Source organism: Rhineura floridana, chromosome 10, assembly GCF_030035675.1.
Source record: "Rhineura floridana isolate rRhiFlo1 chromosome 10, rRhiFlo1.hap2, whole genome shotgun sequence".
NCBI classification, from domain to species: domain Eukaryota; kingdom Metazoa; phylum Chordata; class Lepidosauria; order Squamata; family Rhineuridae; genus Rhineura; species Rhineura floridana.
In genome coordinates this window covers 87,183,611-87,201,893 of record NC_084489.1, presented here as the reverse complement: position 1 = coordinate 87,201,893, position 18,283 = coordinate 87,183,611, and the positions used below count along the sequence as shown (strand labels likewise).

The 18,283-nt window shown below is 46.9% G+C and overlaps 1 protein-coding gene across 2 annotated transcripts in view; it reads left to right on the top strand.

Annotated features, from left to right (window-relative positions):
• CCDC12 (coiled-coil domain containing 12) overlaps nucleotides 1-18,283 on the top strand; it is a 30,466-nt gene that overhangs the window by 6,644 nt on the left and 5,539 nt on the right. For both annotated transcript variants that reach the window (XM_061587045.1, XM_061587046.1), the window contains exons 2-4: nucleotides 15,223-15,296; nucleotides 17,087-17,166; nucleotides 18,120-18,181. In XM_061587045.1, the coding sequence (XP_061443029.1) occupies nucleotides 15,223-15,296; nucleotides 17,087-17,166; nucleotides 18,120-18,181 (216 nt within the window). The remainder of the gene's footprint in view (nucleotides 1-15,222; nucleotides 15,297-17,086; nucleotides 17,167-18,119; nucleotides 18,182-18,283) is intronic.

Sequence of the window (18,283 nt, the reverse complement as noted above, 5' to 3'; positions counted from 1 at the left end):
GGCCATACTGGCTAAAGTTGACAGGAACTAGACTGCAGCAACATTTGGAGTGCACCATGTTGGCTATCCCTGAGCTAGACTGTCAGGGTGCCGGTTGCCTCCATGTTGAAGGCTTCTGTCTCTTGGGCTTTGGGGCTGAGCTTGCTCTCTCTGTCTCCCATTCCACCGAGGCTCCAGTTCGGGGATGGGGAATGTCAGGCCCAGGGGGCTGAGTGCAGCCATCCAGGCTTCTCTGTCTGGCCTTTGGAACTCTTCCCAGGCCATACCCCCGCACCGGTCCTGCTTCTCACCCCGTGTTTTTGGCTAGCTGGAATGTGTTTTTGAACGGTGACCAGGCTTCTTGCTTGTCTTCATGGAGGACAGAAATGGGTGTGCAAGTGTGTGTAAAAACTAGTGCACTGTACAATGGTAATATTTGCACTTATTGCTCTGCCCACTTTTTCCTCTGGCCCCACTCACTACTGGCTTGCAACCCTTGGAAGGGATGTTGTCACTTGCTATTCCCTCTTGGTGTGTAGAGTCTTGCAGGGCCCAAAGGGAGTCTTGCAGGGCCCAAAGCCTTGTTCTGCCAAAACTTGGTCAGGGAGGTTTATGTCCCACTTGAGCCCCCATGCTTTAGCATCAAGAATCATAGTAGAGCTGGAAGGGGCCTATAAGGGCATCAAGTCCAACCCCCTGCTCAATGCAGGAATCCAAATGAAAGCATTCCTGACAGATGGCTGTCCAGTTGCCTCTTGAATGCCTCCAGTGTCGGAGAGCCCACTACCTCTCTAGGTCATTGGTTCCATTGTCATATAGCTCTAACAGTTAGGAAGTTTTTCCTGACATTCAGCCGAAATCTGGCTTTCTGCAACTTGAGCCCATTAATCTGTGTCGTGCACTCTGGGACGATCAAGAAGAGATCCTGGGCCCCCTCTGTGTGACAACCTTTCAACTACTTGAAGAGGGCTTGCAGATCTCCCCTCAGTCTTCTCTTTTCAAGGCTAAACATGCCCAGTTCTTTCAGTCTCTCCTCATAGGGCTTTGTTTCCAGTCCCATAATTATCCTTGTTGCCCTCTTCTGAACCTGTTCCAGTTTGTCTGCATCTTTCATAAAGTATGGATGAGGTCTAACCATTGCTGAATGAAAGGGATAGTAATGAATAGTACTTGATGCGATTTGCAAACTATACTTCTTTTAATGCAGCCTAAACTAGCATTTGCCTATTTTGAAGGGATCGATGTCCGGCTGACTGGTCTGTAGTTCCCAGGTTCCTCCTTTCTGAAGATATGGACAACATTAACCCTCCTCTTTTGGAAGAAAACTGAGCCAAAGTAGGAATTGAGTACGCCTGCCTTCAAGTTCATCCTGTTTGTTTCCCATACTCTGGGCATTAGCATATAGACATGGAAGGCCATGTGATTTATCATCTGGATTCCTTCCTACCTTTTTATGAAGATTATTATTGGGCCCCATTAGAGCTGTTCTCTCAGTTCCTATTACTGTGCACAAGCTGCTGTCTGTCGTTACTGCCATGTTTACTTCTCCCTCCCCTTTAAGATTCATTTTAAAACTCTCCTGACCAACTCTCCATGCTGTGGCCAAACACGTTCTTCCCAGTCCTTGTGAGGTGCAACCCATCACTTGCCAGCAGTCCATCTTCCAGGAAGTGTAGCCCATGGTCCCAGAATCCACCTTTGATGTCTGCAGCGACAGCACTCCCACTCAGTTGGGCTTGTTCACTTCACTCACTTCCCCAGGACCAACCCTGGATCTCTTCCTTCTCTTATCCACCATTGGAGTGGCTACCAGATCCTGTGGTCAGGAGGCTGCTGCATGTGTTCAGAGGAACTTGCTGAATCTGGTGGACTCCCCCAGGTTCTAAAGGTTGTGGTGTGTGTAGGGTCCTAGCTGGGCTCCTCTACTGATTTGTGGAGTTAGCGATACAGGACACAGCCTTTTCAAAGTTCTTGAATGAGTCCTGCATGTGTGAGATGTGTTCAGAGACGTCTATCGGCGCCAGCAAGTCACAGTAAAAGCATGTAAAGGTCCTGCCTTCAAGTCGATCCCGACTTATGGTGACCCTATGAATAGGGTTTTCATGAGGCTGAGAGGCAGTGACTGGCCCAAAGTCACCCAGTGAGCTTCATGGCTGTGTGGGGATTCGAACCCCGGTCTCCCAGGTCATAGTCCAACACCTTAACCACTACACCACACTGGCTCTCACTGTAAAAGCCTAGCATGGTGGGGTAGGGGAGTCTAGTGGAACCAGGTAAACCGCATTTATTTATTAAATTTATATCCCGCCCTTCCTCCCAGAAGGAGCCCAGGGCGGCAAATAAAACACTAAAAACAATCTAGAACATCTAAAAGCAGACTTTAAAACATAGTAAAACAAAACATCTTTAAAAGCATCTTAAAAAGATTCCAACACAGATGCGGACTGAGATAAGGTCTCTACTTAAAAGGCTTGTTGAAAGAGGAAGGCCTTCAGTAGGCACCGAAAAGATAACAGAGATGGCGCCTGCCTAATATTTAAGGGGAGGGAATTCCAAAGGATAGGTGCCACAATAACACTCAAGGCCCGATTCCTTTGTTTTGCGGGCCAGACCTCCTGATAAGATGGTATCTGCGGGGCCTTCACCTGCAGAGCACATGGATCGACTGAGTATATAAGGGGTAAATTTAGGTAAAATTTGCCTTGGGGTCCAGCACAGAAGAGTAGGTGGCATGTGGAGTATGCATGTGTTCACCTTATTTTTTTAACTTCTTTCTGAAGTGCTTTCCCCGTCCCAAATTGTCTATATCCTTTGAGCCAGGCTTGTGGTGCTGCATGTATGTTAGGTAATGGGATTTTTCCCCCTGCTGTGTCACTTCTTAGATGGTTCCTAATTATTTTTAAATGTTGTTAGATTGTTTTAAATATGTTTTGTTTTATTTTGAGTTGTGTTGTTTTAACATTTTGATGCTTGCTATGCTGGGCTCCTTTGGAATACAAACTTAATAAATAGATAAATAAATTTCTTTGTGAGCTGGTGGTGGTGGGGTTTGCTGACTCTCTTGGAGTAAACGCCTCCCGGGGATCCAGTAGTTGCGCCAGCTATTTCTTGAACAAAGCTGAAGCTATTATTCAAATTCCACCCCTCCTCCGCCCCCCCTCCAGAATCTGGCTCTTGGCAATAGAGTGTTGCTCAGAGTCAAAGAGGCACTTGGGCTCTCCATGTCTCGGGGCTAGCAGAGGGCAGGAAAGGTGGTGAAAACTCTCCTTCAGTGCAGACGATGTGACAGCTTTGAAAAACTGCTATCATGTTTTTAAATCTGTTGGCGCCAGTCTGCACGCTGGTATAAATAAAGAAGCGAAAGAGGATTAATTGTGGATAACATATGTGGAACAAGACTGTGAGAGGACTTTCTAAACACATTTTACAAGTACTTAGAAAATAAGGAATTTTATAGCAAAATACCTTCCCTGCATAAGCGTGCTGTGTTTTTCTACTCTTCTCCACCTCCCACCTTGCCCTCAACTTTTTCACTCTTGGCTACTTCTCTCTCTGTCTTTCCTTGTAGTGATTACTTATAAGGGGTCACACGAAGGAACAAAAATTTAGCCCACACATAGCCAACGTGGTACCCTTCAGACAGGGCTGGCCCCAGACATGCAGGGGCCCTTGGGCACAAGCCTGCCCTGGGCCCCAGCAGTGCCCTTCCACTATTCACGGCAGGATCGCTGCCGCGGATCGCACAGTGAGAGCTTTGGAGCCCCCACCATTCCCATCTTGGCTCATGGTAGAGATGCATGAGCGTAGCACGCATGCGTGCCATTGGCCAAGATGGCAGCAGAGGCTTCAGCCGCCATCTTGGTTAAGGGCAGTGCTGCGTGCCCAACCGCACAACAGCCAAGAAAGGTAAGTTAAAGCAAGGGAGTGGCGGGGGCTCCGGAGCTCTCGCTGTGTGATCTGAAGCAGTGATCCTGCAGCGAATTGCAGAAGGGGAGGGGCCCCTGTAGCCCCAGGGGCCCTCAGCCAGGACCCCACCTGGCCGCCCTTTGGAACCGGCCCTGCCAGATGTTGCTGGGCTACCCTGACTACATTGGCTGTGCTGGCTGGGGCTGATGGGAGCTGTAGTCCAACAGCTTTTGGAGAGCACCATTCTGGCTTCACCCTCTGAACGGGTTAAGTATTGGTTACCTTAAGATGGGTTGTGCTGCTTTTCTCTTGCAGATTTAATTTGCCTCAAGCCAAGACACAACTGTTGTTTTTGTGTCACAGCTCCCCTCTTCTTTGGTGACTTGGTGCATGATCTAATCCCAGGTGTCTTATTTATATTTGCTGCTACTTGCCACTTGGTTTTTAAGCTCTTTGGGCAAGAAAGCCTTTTAAAATGTTAGATGTGTGGGAGCACATGGGGTCACTCCTCTGAGAAGTCAATAGCTGGGGTGGGAGCCCCTTGGGGCGGCAAAGGAGAAGTGCCCACAGAGGCAGGGAGAGGCAGCTGGCTGAGGCTGGAGGTCAGGCCTGGTAGGACAAGTGAGGGAGCTAAATCACCTGTGCCGGCTTGGCTGGATGGGTTGAGCCTTGCAAGTCAGGTTTCCAGCTGCGGCAATGGAGCGGGGAAAGAGACTCCTTGTTCATTAGCTGGGTGTGGATGCTGTCCACAGGAGGAAGCAGCTGTTGGCTAGTTCCCCCAAAGGTCATACAAACTTAAGAAGAGCTTGGCTGCTGTATCAGACAAAGGCCCACCACAGCCGCCTTTTCAGCGACGACTCCTGCAACTCTCTGGGCGGCTTGCCAGAGTCTGGGTGAAAATAAATAGACTGCCTTCAAGTCGATCCTGACTTATGGCAACCCCACGAATAGGGTTTTCATGGTAAGCGGTATTCAGAGCGGGTTTCCCATCGCCTTCCTCTGAGGCTGAGAGGCAGTGACTGGCCCAAGGTCACCCAGTGAGCTTCATGGCTGTGTGGGGATTCGAACCCGGGTCTCCCAGGTGGCAGTCCAACACTCTAACCACTGCACCGCACTGGCTCTCAGAGTCTGGGTGAAGAACAGTCTGTTTGATCAGGCCAGTAGCCCATCTAGTTCAGCATCTCAGTGACCAACCAAATGCCTCTGGGAAGCCTGCAAGCAGGACAAGATCGCAACAGCACTCTCCCCACTGGCAATTCCCAGTAACTGATATTCAGAAGCATACTGTCTCCCACAGTGGAGGTAGAACATAGCCATCATGGCTAGTAGCCTTTGGTAGCCTTTCCCTCCATGCATTTGTCGAATTCCTTGAAACTTTGGCAGTGGCTACCCCTTTCCTTTGCAACCTGAGCCAGTGTGCCCTTTACCTGCCACTCATTATCAGAAGCATTGACTGATTTCATGTTGGAATATTAACCAACCTCCTTGTTTCTGTAGAATTCATTTTTCCTGGTGTTAGCCAAGAGGTCAGTTGTACTCTTCTGTAACCGCTTGACGATTCTGTGTTTCTTGAGTGACTTGCTGCCCATTGACCGTATCTCTGTTGTGTTTGGCTGGGCAAGAGTTGCTCATATTCAAGGTCACTTTTAATGATTGTTGGATTTCCAACCAGAGCTTAGTTTCCCTCTCTTGTTTCCAAGCTTATCATTCAAAGATAACAGCATTGAAAGGGATCTCTTAACTCCCTTTGTGAAGAACTAAGCCTCTTCAAGGATCTTCCGGTTCTGAAAGTGCAAAATCAAATGTATGTGAAGAGTCTGTTTTCTTTTTCTTTTTTCTTTTTAAAGGGGAAATGCAAACCCTGGCTTGGCTAGCTGGGCCTATATTATTGAACTGTATCCCCTGTCTTTTTTGCAACTAGGATTATTTGCTTAATTTATAAAGGGATTGTGGAGGTAGGGGTTGGGGGGGGGGAGAAAAGACTAGGAGAAACTAGGTTAATGATCAACTCCAAAAATGCACAGTTAGATCTGTCTTGCACCCAAGTGGGAATGCTTAATTAGTATGTGCAAAGCATGTGATTTACATCTGCAAACGACTCCTTGGTGTTGTTCGAAATTAACCTGTTATGTGTGTTCACATCATATATATAAATAGCTGCTTCTGACTTAAATATTTGTTAATATACCAGGACTGTTGTAGATCTCTCTCTCCACAGACAGCTAAAGCGCACGGACAGAGAGAGAGAGACCGACCAGCTTCTCCCTCTGCAGTGTTTATAAGTAGGGTAGGTTTGAGCCACTTTCTGTGCAAGCCAGGAAGAACAAACTAGGAACCGTGCAGAATTTTAAATGTATTAAATTTATTAGTCGCTTTTTTCATAAAAATGAACCCAAAGCAACATACAATAAAAAGATTAAAACCAATATAAAACTAACACAAATACAAAGTAAAAAAAAATGGATAAGATGGTGGAACAACCCACCCCTTAAAAGAGGCTACAACGTCAAAATTAAGAGCCGAATGCCTGGGAGAAGAGAAATGTTTTTGCCTGGCGCGTGGAGATAGATAGTGATGCCAGGCGTGCCTCTCTGGGAAGAGCATTCCATAAGCAGGGGCCACCACTGAGAAGGCCTGTTCTCATGTTGCCATCCTCTGCACCTTCCTCGGAGGAGGCACACACAGAAGGACTGCAGATGCTGAATGCGCAGGGTCTGGGTCGGTTCATATAGGGAGAGGCACTCCTTGAGGTACTGAGCTGTATAAGGCTTTATAGGTCAAAACCAGCACTTTGAATTTAGCCTGGAAACTAATTGATAGCCAGTGCAGTAGTGCCAGAGTTTGGTGTTAAGTGCTCAGACCATCTTGCCCTGGTGAGCAATCTGGTTACTGAATTCTGCACCAGCACCTTCTGAACCGCCTTCAAAGGCAGCCCCACGTACAACACAGTGCAGTAATCTCATTAGAGGTTACCAGAGCATAGACAGTAGGTCAGGCTATCCCTGTCCAAACAGGGTCGTAATTGGGCTAGCAGCTGAAGTTGATGGAAGGCACTTCTCTCCACAGAGCTCTTGAGTCTCAAGCAACCGTAATGGATCTAGAAGTACCTCCAAGCTATGTACCTGCTCCTTCAGAGAGCGTAACTACGAGGGCTGTGGAGTCAGTACGCCAAACTTTTGACTCCGACTCCTCTATTTTTCTACTGTCCGACTCCAACTCCTTCATAAATGGCAAATGTATATTAACTAGTGATAACAAATTTACTGTAGTAAAATGGTAGCACAAGGCATTTCATCACCACCACGCGAATCATCAGGCTAGATTGATAGAACGTAAAATATATTAATTTGATTAAAATTTCTGAACAAGAAAACTTTCCTAAATTCCTATGAAAGTTTTTATTTTGAAGCTAGAATCGGTACATTTCTACCGACCACCCAGAATTGCTTCTGACTCCACAGCTGCGACTCCACAGCCCTGGTAACAACATCAAAAGCAGTCCACATCCCCTCCATCTGGCCTAGGGAATCAGCCACTAACAGCACCTTATTCTTGTTTGTTTTGAGCACCAGTTTATTGGCTCTCATCTAGTCCATTACCGAGGCAAGACATCAGTCTAGCACATCCACTGCCGCACCTGGAGATATAACGGAGAGATAGAGTTATATGGCATCAGCATATTGCTGACACCGTGCTCCACATCTCCGGATGACCCCATTCATTGGTTTCATGTAGATGTTAAGCAGCATGGGGGATAAAATCGAATCCTGAGGAACCCTGAACTGAAGGTTCCATGGTGCTGAAAATATTCTCCAATTCTGAAATTGATAATTGTGACTTTCCCCACCTCCATTTTTAGCATAACTGATGTTCAGTTTTTCCATGGACTGGCTATCTGGGGATTACATTTCAAATACAAAGTCTGAGAGGAGGTTTTTGGATGCCCAAGTTTGGAGGAAACGGTTCCTTTAAAAAAACAATGCATTTAAGAGCTTTTACCAAAATTGTGTGATTACACCTTCAAAACAAGGAAAGGTCCTACAGAAGAGGATGCCATATATATTTATATATATGTTTGAAATTTAATTGGTAGGAAAACAAGTGTTGTAACACAGGAATGAGGAGGTTGTTGGAAATTGCCTTTCCTATTACCGCAGCCCTGCAAAGAAACTCACAGAAATTGCTAGCCTACAAAAACTCTTAAATAGCCCGGCTGCATACAAATACCTGCGTCAGCAATTTATGGCTCAAAATGCAGGTGGTGGGGGCATGGGACATCTCCTTTTTAAGATCCCAGCCTGGTCACCTGGAGGAGATTTGCCAACCATGTGAATGACTAAGTGCAAGCCAGCTAGCATTTCAGATGTTTTTGTTGTTAATCATCAGTCTCTTTCCTTCTGGGAAGGGAGATCAGCTGTATGTAGCCCTGGAGAAGGAGCCATCACTTTGCACGCATGCAGGAAGGTCCCAGGTGCAATCCTTGACGTTCCCAATTCAAGAGGAACAGGTCAAAGGTGACATCGTCACTATCCAGGGGATTTTGCACAGGGCATTAAGTCAGTCTTAGAGATTTGGGCCTTTGTGTGTGGGTGGGGGCAGTGATGTGGGTTTTTTGAGTAAATTGCCTCAGAAAATGTTCAGTTTGCATGTGAAACCGATGAAAGAGATCTAATTTAGTGTGTTTGTTTTACTTGTATTTAATAAACCAAGCTAAAAAGTTTGAAACTGCCTTTGCAGTTGGCATCTATCCATTGTCACTGATGACCATAGGAAATGGAAACTTTTCTGCAGAAAAATAAAGCACTGGGAATTTTCCACCCCACATCGCTGACTAGGAATGGGGGGGGCAATAGCTCAGTGGCGGATCATCTTCGTGTGCAAGAAGTCTCACGTTCAATCTCTGGCACCTCTATTTCAAGAGTCAGATAGCAGATGATGGGAACAGGTTTTGCCCGAGAACCTGAAGAACCACCGCCAGTCAGAGGAGACAGTGCTAGACTTGAAGGACTGGTGGTATGGATAGATAAATAAGTGGCCTGCCTTGGTGCAAGTCAGCTTCATATGACAACAGTTGTGTCTTTTCCTGCTTCCTGTGTTTGTGTGTGTGTGTGTGTGTGGGAGGTTAGAAGTGGCATGAAACCACCATGAGGAAAAATATAAATATCAAAGGTTCTTTCCCTCCTGCTTCCCAGGGCGTCTGCTCTGCACTGGGAAAAACACCCCATTTATTGCACAACATGAATTTCAAGCTATCCAGGTTTGTTTTCCTTTGCCAATGGGTCCTTGGCTTGCCTGTTAGCAGGCGGTCCCTGCCCTCCCTCTCCCCAAATCTTTGGGCACATGCAGAAGACTGGTGGGGGGTGGGGGTGGTCTCTCATTTTCACACTGAGCTTTAGAGGCTCTCTGGAGTTGTTGAAACGTCCTCCTCCAGCATGGAATAAGATGAGCTCCTTCTTTACACACACCCCTCAAGAATTCTGTTTGTACTGGAGGGGTTGAAGTATGTTTTTATGAGGTTTTAAAGTGTTTTTAGTGCTTTTGTTTGCCGCCCTGGGCTCCTGCTGGGAGGAAGGGTAGGATAGAAATCAAATAATAAATAAATAATAAATAGAAACTAGCCTATTGTACAAAGGTAAAATTCACGTGTTGTCCTGCCTGCTTTTGCCTGTGGCCTTCAGTCTGAAAGAGGTTCCCTATTCCTGGACTAGAAAGGATATGGGAGATTGCTTTCTCCTCCAGTTGCTGCCACCAGAACCCATATCACCTGTTGATTTTACTGTGCAAAGTTGTAACATGGTTCCTGTCATGAACCTGTAATGGTCATGAGTTATTAAAAATCTAATAGCAATACTTTGGCTCCAGTAAGGGACTCTGGGAGACAGTTACAGTTGGAAAAGACAAGCCTTTGCCAATTTGCAAATCTGAGTTTCACTTCCCAGCTGAAGATGGTTAGAGAAGCCTTAACAAGCTGCACCTGTTTATCTTTGCTGATTAGCAAGTGCCTGGTACCCGAGGTCATCCTTGGCCTGTACCGTTGGAAAACACAGTTGGGAGGGGGCCTGAAGGCGCGAAAATGTGAGAAACATCGAGAAGAAAGTTACATCAGCCAATTCCTGATTGGTCAATTAATTTTGGACCGTTAGGATCCTTTTCCCTTAAGTATAGGGCTAGAGACCCATAGCCTTTGTTCTCTGTTCTCTGCCTATGCTGACTGGCACCAGAGTTCCAAACCTTTCTGCCTTGTGGTTCCAGGGGTTGTTTATGGGAAGGCAACCTATGTCTGGTTCCATTGCTTTATGTTGAACATCCATCTCTCTTAGGAGAGGTGCCACGCAACCAACTACCTCGTGTGTAAGTAGTTAGGTGAGTTAGTTTGTTATTTTCTTGTTGTGTGTATGAATTCTCTTGTAAGAACCTAAACCCCTGTTGGGTGAATGGTCTTAAAGAATTACTTGCTGCTATATGTTATGTGCACTTATATATCTTAATAAAGCTACTTCTATTTAACCTGGTGTGTTCAATTGAGAGAAGGGGTGGTTCTGGATTCAGTACCTTGACCAATCTCAGTCACTAACTACCAAAGAGGGTTAAGAAGTTAAAGGCTTGGATTTTAAGTGTTAAACCAGAGGTGCCTGGCAAGGAGTGTAACTGTGACTCTTGCCTTTTAGGACCTTGGTTTTATATATCTTCTGGGCTCAGAGATCCCTTGGCTCGGAGTGGACCAGTATACAGGGGTGGTGGCAGCCTACCTTCTACCTTGCAGGGTTGTTGTGAGCGTACACAGCCTTGGCAGGGGTGAAGTAATAGCTTTTTGGTTCCAGTCTCATTTCCCTAAGGGTGGGGGTCTGAGTCTGATGCATGAACCCAGTACCTTGAGGGTCTGGGGGTCATGACAGTTCCCATCATTTCCATAACAACCTGCTGTGACTGGACAAGGATTATGATTTCAATACAGGGCAAGCGGCAGGAACTATTAGCTTTAAAACATGCTCTCGGGCAAGCTGGCTCTTGGAAACCAGCTAAGGAGATAAGCACAGTTGTAGATGGGAATTGCTGAAGGATCTTTCAGTCCTGCATGCTTTTCCAAAATGATTGCAGCTGGGTAGGGGGACATTTCAAATCACAGGCAAATTTTCAGACACTGCCATCTAGTTTACAGGCGTCTGTCCTGCCGAGATTGGAAGGAATATTGCCAATAACAGATTTCTGGGTACCTGGAATTTTTCCAGCCTGTCTGTCACCTGATCCTCTCTACTCTGGGGGCTACCATAACATCCCTTGTGCAATGCAGAGGATTCTGGTGGAGACATATGGGGCTGGGCATGGGGTGTGTTTGTACTACTTCATTCCCTGTTAGACTCGCAGGGAGGTGAGAAGCAGCCACTCGCTCCGCTTCCCATATTTTGGGGCATGCGGCTTGAGGAGAGGTTGCTAGCACTCTAGACTTACATCAGCAAGAGCCTCTCTTGCAGAGATTGGAAAAGTTACTTTTTTTGAACTACAACTCCCAGCAGCCCCAGCAGCAGGGCCACTGGATTGGGCTGATGGGAGTTGTAGTTCAAAAAAAATTACTTTTCCAAGCTCTGCTCTCTTGACCTCTGGCTGCATTACCCCTGGGTTTTTTTTTTACTCCTTGTATTTGTTCTTACTGAATGTCTAATTTGGAGGGTGTGTGAAAACTAGCTGTGCAGGTAGAATTTCAGGCTTTTATTATCTCTAATAGCCCATTGGTGGTGATAGTCATTGCAGAACCTTTGAAGTGTTTGTCATTGTTGTTATGTGCCTTCAAGTCGATTATGACTTATGGCAACGCTATGAATCAGTGACCTCCAACAGCATCTGTCGTGAACCGCCCTGTTTGGATCTTGTAAGTTCAGGTCTGTGGCTTCCTTTATGGAATCAATCCATCTCTTGTTTGGCTTTCCTCTTTTTTTACTCCCTCCTGTTTTTCCCAGCATTATGGTATTTTCTAGTGAATCATGTCTTCTCATGATGTGTCCAAAGTATGATAATCTCAGTTTCATCATTTTAGCTTCTTGTAACAGTTCTGGTTTAATTTGTTCTAACACCCAATTATTTTTCTTTTTCTCAGTCCATGGTATGCAAAACCTCTCCTCCAACACCACATTTCAAATGAGCTGATTTTTCTCTTATCTGCTTTTTTCACTGTCCAACTTTCACACCCATACATAGAGATCAGGAATACCAAGGTCTGAATGATCCTGACTTTAGTGTTCAGTGATACATCTTTGCATTTGAGGATCTTTTCCAGTTCTCTCATAGCTGCCCTCCCCAGTCCTAGCCTTCTTCTGATTTCTTGACTATTGTCTCCATTTTGGTTAATGACTGTGCCAAGGCATTGATCCTTGACAAGTTCAATGTCCTCATTATCAACTTTAAAGTGACATCAACCTTCTGTTGTCATTGAAGTGTAGGAAAGTGTAGGAATGGAGAAAGCTCTGAAGGATGATTTAATTTTAGGAACATAGGGAGCTGCCTCATACCAAGTGAGACCAATGATCCATCTACCTCAGCACTGTCTACACTGACTGGCAGCAGCTCCAGGGTTTCAGGCAGGAAGTCTTTCCCAGTCCTACTTGGAGATGCCAGGGATTTACCCTTGGAACTTCTGCATGCAAGCACACGCTCTTCCCCTGAACTACCTTTCGTGAGCAGGTGAGGCAGCATCCTCCAAAGACAAGTTTATCCCGAAGTCGTGGGCTTCCTGCTTGCTTTTTTCCCTCCCTTACAAAAACACAAACAAACTACAAATTTTGTGTTAGTGGATGTCCAAAGGAAATAGCTCTCTGTATATTCCAAGTAAGAATTAATGGGATTTTTAGAAAATGGATTTTGCTGTTTGCTGTGTTTTGGGTCTAACCTGTCAGGTGCCATGTCTGATTCTACTCCAGAGCAAAGGGGCTGGCAACTTGAACAGGAACAGAGAGCACATGTGGCGCCGCCTCCGAGCATGTGGTTGGCTCTTGTGTCGCCATCTGCTGCCTGTTTGACATACTGCAGCCAAATGGAACTCTCTTGCCGTCTGTCTTGCTTGCTTGCAGGTGCAACAGGCGTAACTCTCTGGGTTGCTTGCCTTGTAAATCCCCCAGTCTGATAAAGATCCCAGATGGATGACAAAACTGACAATATTGTTGGAAAGGGCAAGAAAGGGGAGGGGGAGGGGGAGGAAAAACACCAGAAGTTGGGCAGAAACTTCTCTGAAACAGGGGCCAGATCTGCTGTGTCAACAAGTCACCTAAATTTTCAAGCAGGGCTCAGAAAAACTGGTGCGTGGGATGGCATGTTTTGCTGTGTGTTCTGACTCATTGCATGGCCTAGATTGGCTAGATGGCCTTTTACTGGTTATGTTCAGAGATAGCACGGAGACAGTGTGCCAGGATAGTTCCAGATTCTCTCCCTTCATCACCTGGGCTGCAGGCCTGTGTGGGCCTTCTGTTTGGCTGACTGGAAGCAGGAGCGCAGCCTCTTGCCAGGCTGTAGATAGCTGCACTGGCTTCCTCTTGTACTCTGGACCATTTTATGGGGGAAACCAGCCAAAGTTTTCATGGTTTGCTCCCCTCTCATGCTGATGAAAAAGCATCTTCCCTACCCTCCATATCATATTTTCACGATTTTTCTGACACAGGCATTGATGCCTTATGCCAGCCTTCGCCAACCTGCTGCCCTCTAGGTGATTTGGACTACAATTCCCATCAGCCCCAGACAGCTTTGGACAAAGAACAGTGTTGAAGTTCTGCTGCTGATTCTAGGGTTTAACAATGCCAGGATGTGTCTGTTATCAACAACTTTTTGTGTGTGTGAACCATCACTGTTAAGAACAACATTATCACCACCTGCACTTTCTGTATTTCGTTGCCTTCTCACCCCGCTGTTCGTAATTCTCCCCCAGTGTCTGGGTAAGACCTGTACCTCGGGATAACATCTTGTGCATCGGATGGAGTGGACTGCAGTCCACGAAAGCTTCTGCCATAACAAATTTGTTGGGTCTTTAAGGTGCCACAAAGCTTGGTGTGGTGGTTTTTCCTGCTACCTTTCTGGGAGTTCCTCCCAGACCTGACACCTGACCTACTCGGTCCAATGGCAATACTTAAACCTTGGTTCTCTTGGGTTTCCCATTCTTCTAGTTTTCCCACATTTGACAGCTGTGTGGGAGGCTGCTAAAGGCTTCATTTTGAAAAACAAACATCTCCTTCTACACTCCCATGCAGCTGTACAGACACAGAGCAAGGTGCAAACCTGGCAGAGCTCTGCAAGCAGTTGCTTCCCCCTCTTTCCTCATCATATGTGTTCAGTGCAGCTATATCAGAGTGCAGAAGGTGCCAGATTTTATCTTGACGTTTGTCATGCTCTAGAACAGTGTGGTTCCCAACCTTTATGAGCATGGGACCCCCTTTATAAGCTGAAAAAAATTCATGACCCCCTCCCCCCAGGGAGGCAGGCTGGCTGCCAGGAAGGAAGGGGGAAAGCAGCCTTTCTGTGCAGGCTTGCTTCTTTTTGCTTCACAAGAAGCCCTCTCATTCTAAGTAAGGGCGTTGCCAGTAGCGGCAATGCAAGGAGATGGGAATCAGTGATAGTAATCCCCTCTTCTTCCTGGTAGCTCCACCCTCAGCCTCCTTTGGCATCTGCCATGTATTTTATAGGCAGATGCCTGCCCTTAGTGCGCCTGAAAGACGCTCTGGAGCTTCAGCAAAAGGCCTCCCCTCTTGTTTGGAGCAAGGGGAAGGTGTCATCTGCAGCGGCAGCGGAAAGCAGACAGTGTCGAGGGAGTGAAGACTTCTTTAAAAAATAATAATAAATAATTCATTTATTTACTGTTCATGGCCCCCTCTGGATTACTTCGCGGCCCCCTTGGGGGTCCCGGCCCCCAGGTTGGGAACCACTGCTCTAGAAAACAATTTGTCTGTCTTTGTTTTAAAACCACCACCAAAACACTGAAGCATCCCATCCACTCTATCTCCCACCCCACTTTTATTTCTTGCTTTGCTGAACTGGGTTAAGCAACAGCAGTAATGGAAGTAGAACTTCTCTGCACAACCCAGCAACTGCAAGGGAGCTAATTCATTTCCCCCATGCTGTTCCCATCCCCCCAATTCTCTTGTGTATGCAAGTCACAGTGGGAAATTGCAGGTAGGGGATTGAAATGAGATTAAGCCCCAAAACCAAAGAGTCTTGGGTACAGATTAGTGGCCTGCAGGATCATTTACATGCAGTTCATCCATTAGACTGGTTTTCTCATTGATGTCTCTCACTAGGAAAAGTTCAGGCTTGATGGGTGCTCCCATTTACCCTAATTTTCTCATTTGTCTCCCTTCTCAGAATAAAGATGATGGTGCACCAGAGATCAAGCAGTTGCGAAGCGACAGCGAAGAGGGAGAGACACCAAAGCACACGTACGTTGCTGTTTATATACTCTCTCTATTTGTGATTTAAGCCGTATCCTGGCTCAGTGGTCAGTGCTTGCTCCTCTGCGAATTGCTGTTTGCAAATCAGGAGCCAAGGTCCAGACTGTGTGCTCCCCCTCTCTCAGAAGGGATAGTCCTGCTTGTTTACAATGGGGAAACTTGCTTTTCCTGTAAAAATAGTGTTTGAGGTAAGTGAGTTGCAGAGATGGCATGTTACATGATCTCGAGGGTGGTGAATAATGAATGATTTAGATATTGCATTCCCTGTTTCTGCTGATTAAGGCTAACTGCTGGAGCAGACTGTACAGCTGCCTCTCTTCCAGAGGGCCATTTCCCTTCCTCAGGAAAAGGAAAAGGAATAGAACTTTCCATACTTGCTGTTGAGTTGAATTGAAATATTTTGTTATGCTGAATATTTTGATTATACTTTCAGCACGGTGAGGAGTGGAGCAAGAAGAAGCATCTTGATTGTTGCCTCAACTATATAGCTGTAATTTTTTAATCTGAAAAAAAATAGTTTGAAAATGTTGTTTTCGTTGATGTGTTTTGATGCTGTTTTTATAAATAAAAAGCCCGATAGTCAGTTACTGCATTCTGGGCAGATACCATCTCATCAGGAGGTTCGTTCTGCACAACATAGGAAACGGACCTTTAGTGTGGCAGCTCCTACCCTGTGGAATTCCCTCCCTTCGAATATTAGGCAGGCGCCATCTCTGCTATCTTTTCGGCGCCTTTGGAAGACTTCCCTCTTTCAACAAGCTTTTTAGGTTGAGACCTATCCCAGTCTGCGTCTGTGTTAGAATTGCTTAATATGTTTTTTAATAATGTTTTTAAGGCTGTTTTGTTTTAATGTATTTTAAGATCTGTGGGGTTTTTTTGATGTTTTAAAGTGTTTTGAGTGTTTTGTTTGCAGCCCTGGGCTCTTGCTGGGAGGAAGGACGGGATACAAATTAAATGATAAATAAATAAATAAGTGCACAGGCAGCGTACACCTCCTGTGGCGGGGCATGCTTCTGAAGGGTTTGATAGCTGGGCGCGGATCTGTGCTGTGCTGACTGTCCCTCTTGTGCTTGTGCCCGAGTTAAACCGCACAGCCTCCTCCCGTTCTCTGCCTCTCTGTGCCATGCCCCCTCCTCCCAACCCAAGCCCCAGATGCAGCGACATGCCTGTTCTTACGCTTCTTCACTGCCTACAGAGCTAAGTGGCACAGCTGCTGCCTGCTCCCCGAATCCCTGGGTACTGTAAACGACCCCCCCAGAAAATGCATACCAAGCAAATGCGTGCTTGGGCTGCAAATGAGCTTCCTTTCCCTGCTGCTCCTGCTCCACTGAGCGCTAGGAAGACAGGACACTGCCGTATGCAGAGTCAGGCTGTTGGCCCATCTCCCTCAGTATTGTCTACCCTGACTGGCAGCAGCCTACCTGGAGATGAAACCTGGGACCTTCTGCATGAGAAGTAGATGCTCTGCCACTGAGCTAAGGCCTCACTAGCTGGAACTCCCCCTTCCGGCCCAGTGCAACTGCCTGCTTGGGTCACAAAGAGGTCGTGTTTTCTTTCCTTCTGCTGCTCCTCTGTTAAGCACCAGGCACAACCTCTCCTTTCTGACCCGACAACGTGTGCCTGGCCCATTGTCTGCATCTAGCCCTAGAGGGTTCTCTAACCCCCGCCAGACAAAAATAGCTGCTCTTTGCTGGTGACCAGGGGAGTGCGCTTCCTCGGAGGCTGCCCTTGTGCAAATGAAGACTGGAACATCTCTCTTTCCCTCTTGCCTTTTCCAGGGAGCTCAAGTTGCGGAATTATACTCCAGAAGATGACGAGCTCAAGGGGCGGGTGGTGCCACAAGCCAAGCCTGCCTCCGGTGAGTGGGCATCCAGACCAGAGAACCTAAGGAGACCTCTGCTGGAAGGGACCGCAAGTTCTGTCTCATCCAACATCCTCTTTCCAGCAGCGGCTGATCAGGTGTCTGTGGAAAGTCCCCAAGCAGGGCATGAACGCAGGAGCCCTCTCTGTTTGCCCCTCAGCGTCTGTTGCTGTGCACAGCAAAGAAGCTCCATTCGGTGATTGTGGCAAATAGCCACTGATAGGCTTATTCTTCAGGAATTTGGCTAATGCCGTCCAGGGCGAGGATCGCACCTGCAGAGGTGTTCCTCACCTGCCCTGGGAGCCTGCATAAACCACAGGGGATACATCCTGTTCAAGGCGGTTTCCAAGGGTCCCACCAGAGCGTTTGAGAACCAGCCCTTCTCTTTCCAAACACAGTTGTGAGCAGGAGTTGAGGGCGCACCTGCACCTCACCTGTCCAACCGGCTTCTTGTGGCTTTTCCTCCAGGCATTGTGGGAGTTGTAGTGCCGCTAGAGAGCTAGAGTTCTGTGGCAAGAAGTCGGTGCCTTTAATTCATCTGAGGGTTTCTTAGAGAAGCAGCACCGGTTAAGGCAGCTGGACTGTCGGGAATGCTTTGATTTGGATTCCTGCATTGAGCAGGGAGTTGGACTTGATGGCCTTATAGGCCCCTTCCAACTCTACTATTCTATGATTCCTTGAAGGTTCTTAACGGATAGATCAGCCCTTGGCCAACCTGGTGCCCTCTCCAGCCCAGCTGTAGACCAAAATATCTGAAGGGAACCAGGTTGGCCATGACTGGTGGAGATACAGCCTTGCCTTGCACTCCCTGCTCCAGCCTAACTGGCGATAGCCGGAGACTTCCACCTGGAACTCTCAGATGACCTTCAACGTTCCTTGCCTGTTTCTGCCTTCCTCCCTGCCCCAGTTAAGTTCGCTGTAACATTCTGCTGTCTCTTTCTGCCCTCTAGTGGAAGAAAAGGTGAAAGACCAGCTGGAGGCTGCCAAACCTGAGCCCATCATTGAAGAAGTGGTATGTCTGGCCCTTTGTTGTCTCCCACGTCAATTAAAACTGTCTTTTTCTTTAAAGAAATGTTTTGTTGTGAAGCTGATCAGCAGCTCTTAACAAGGAGTT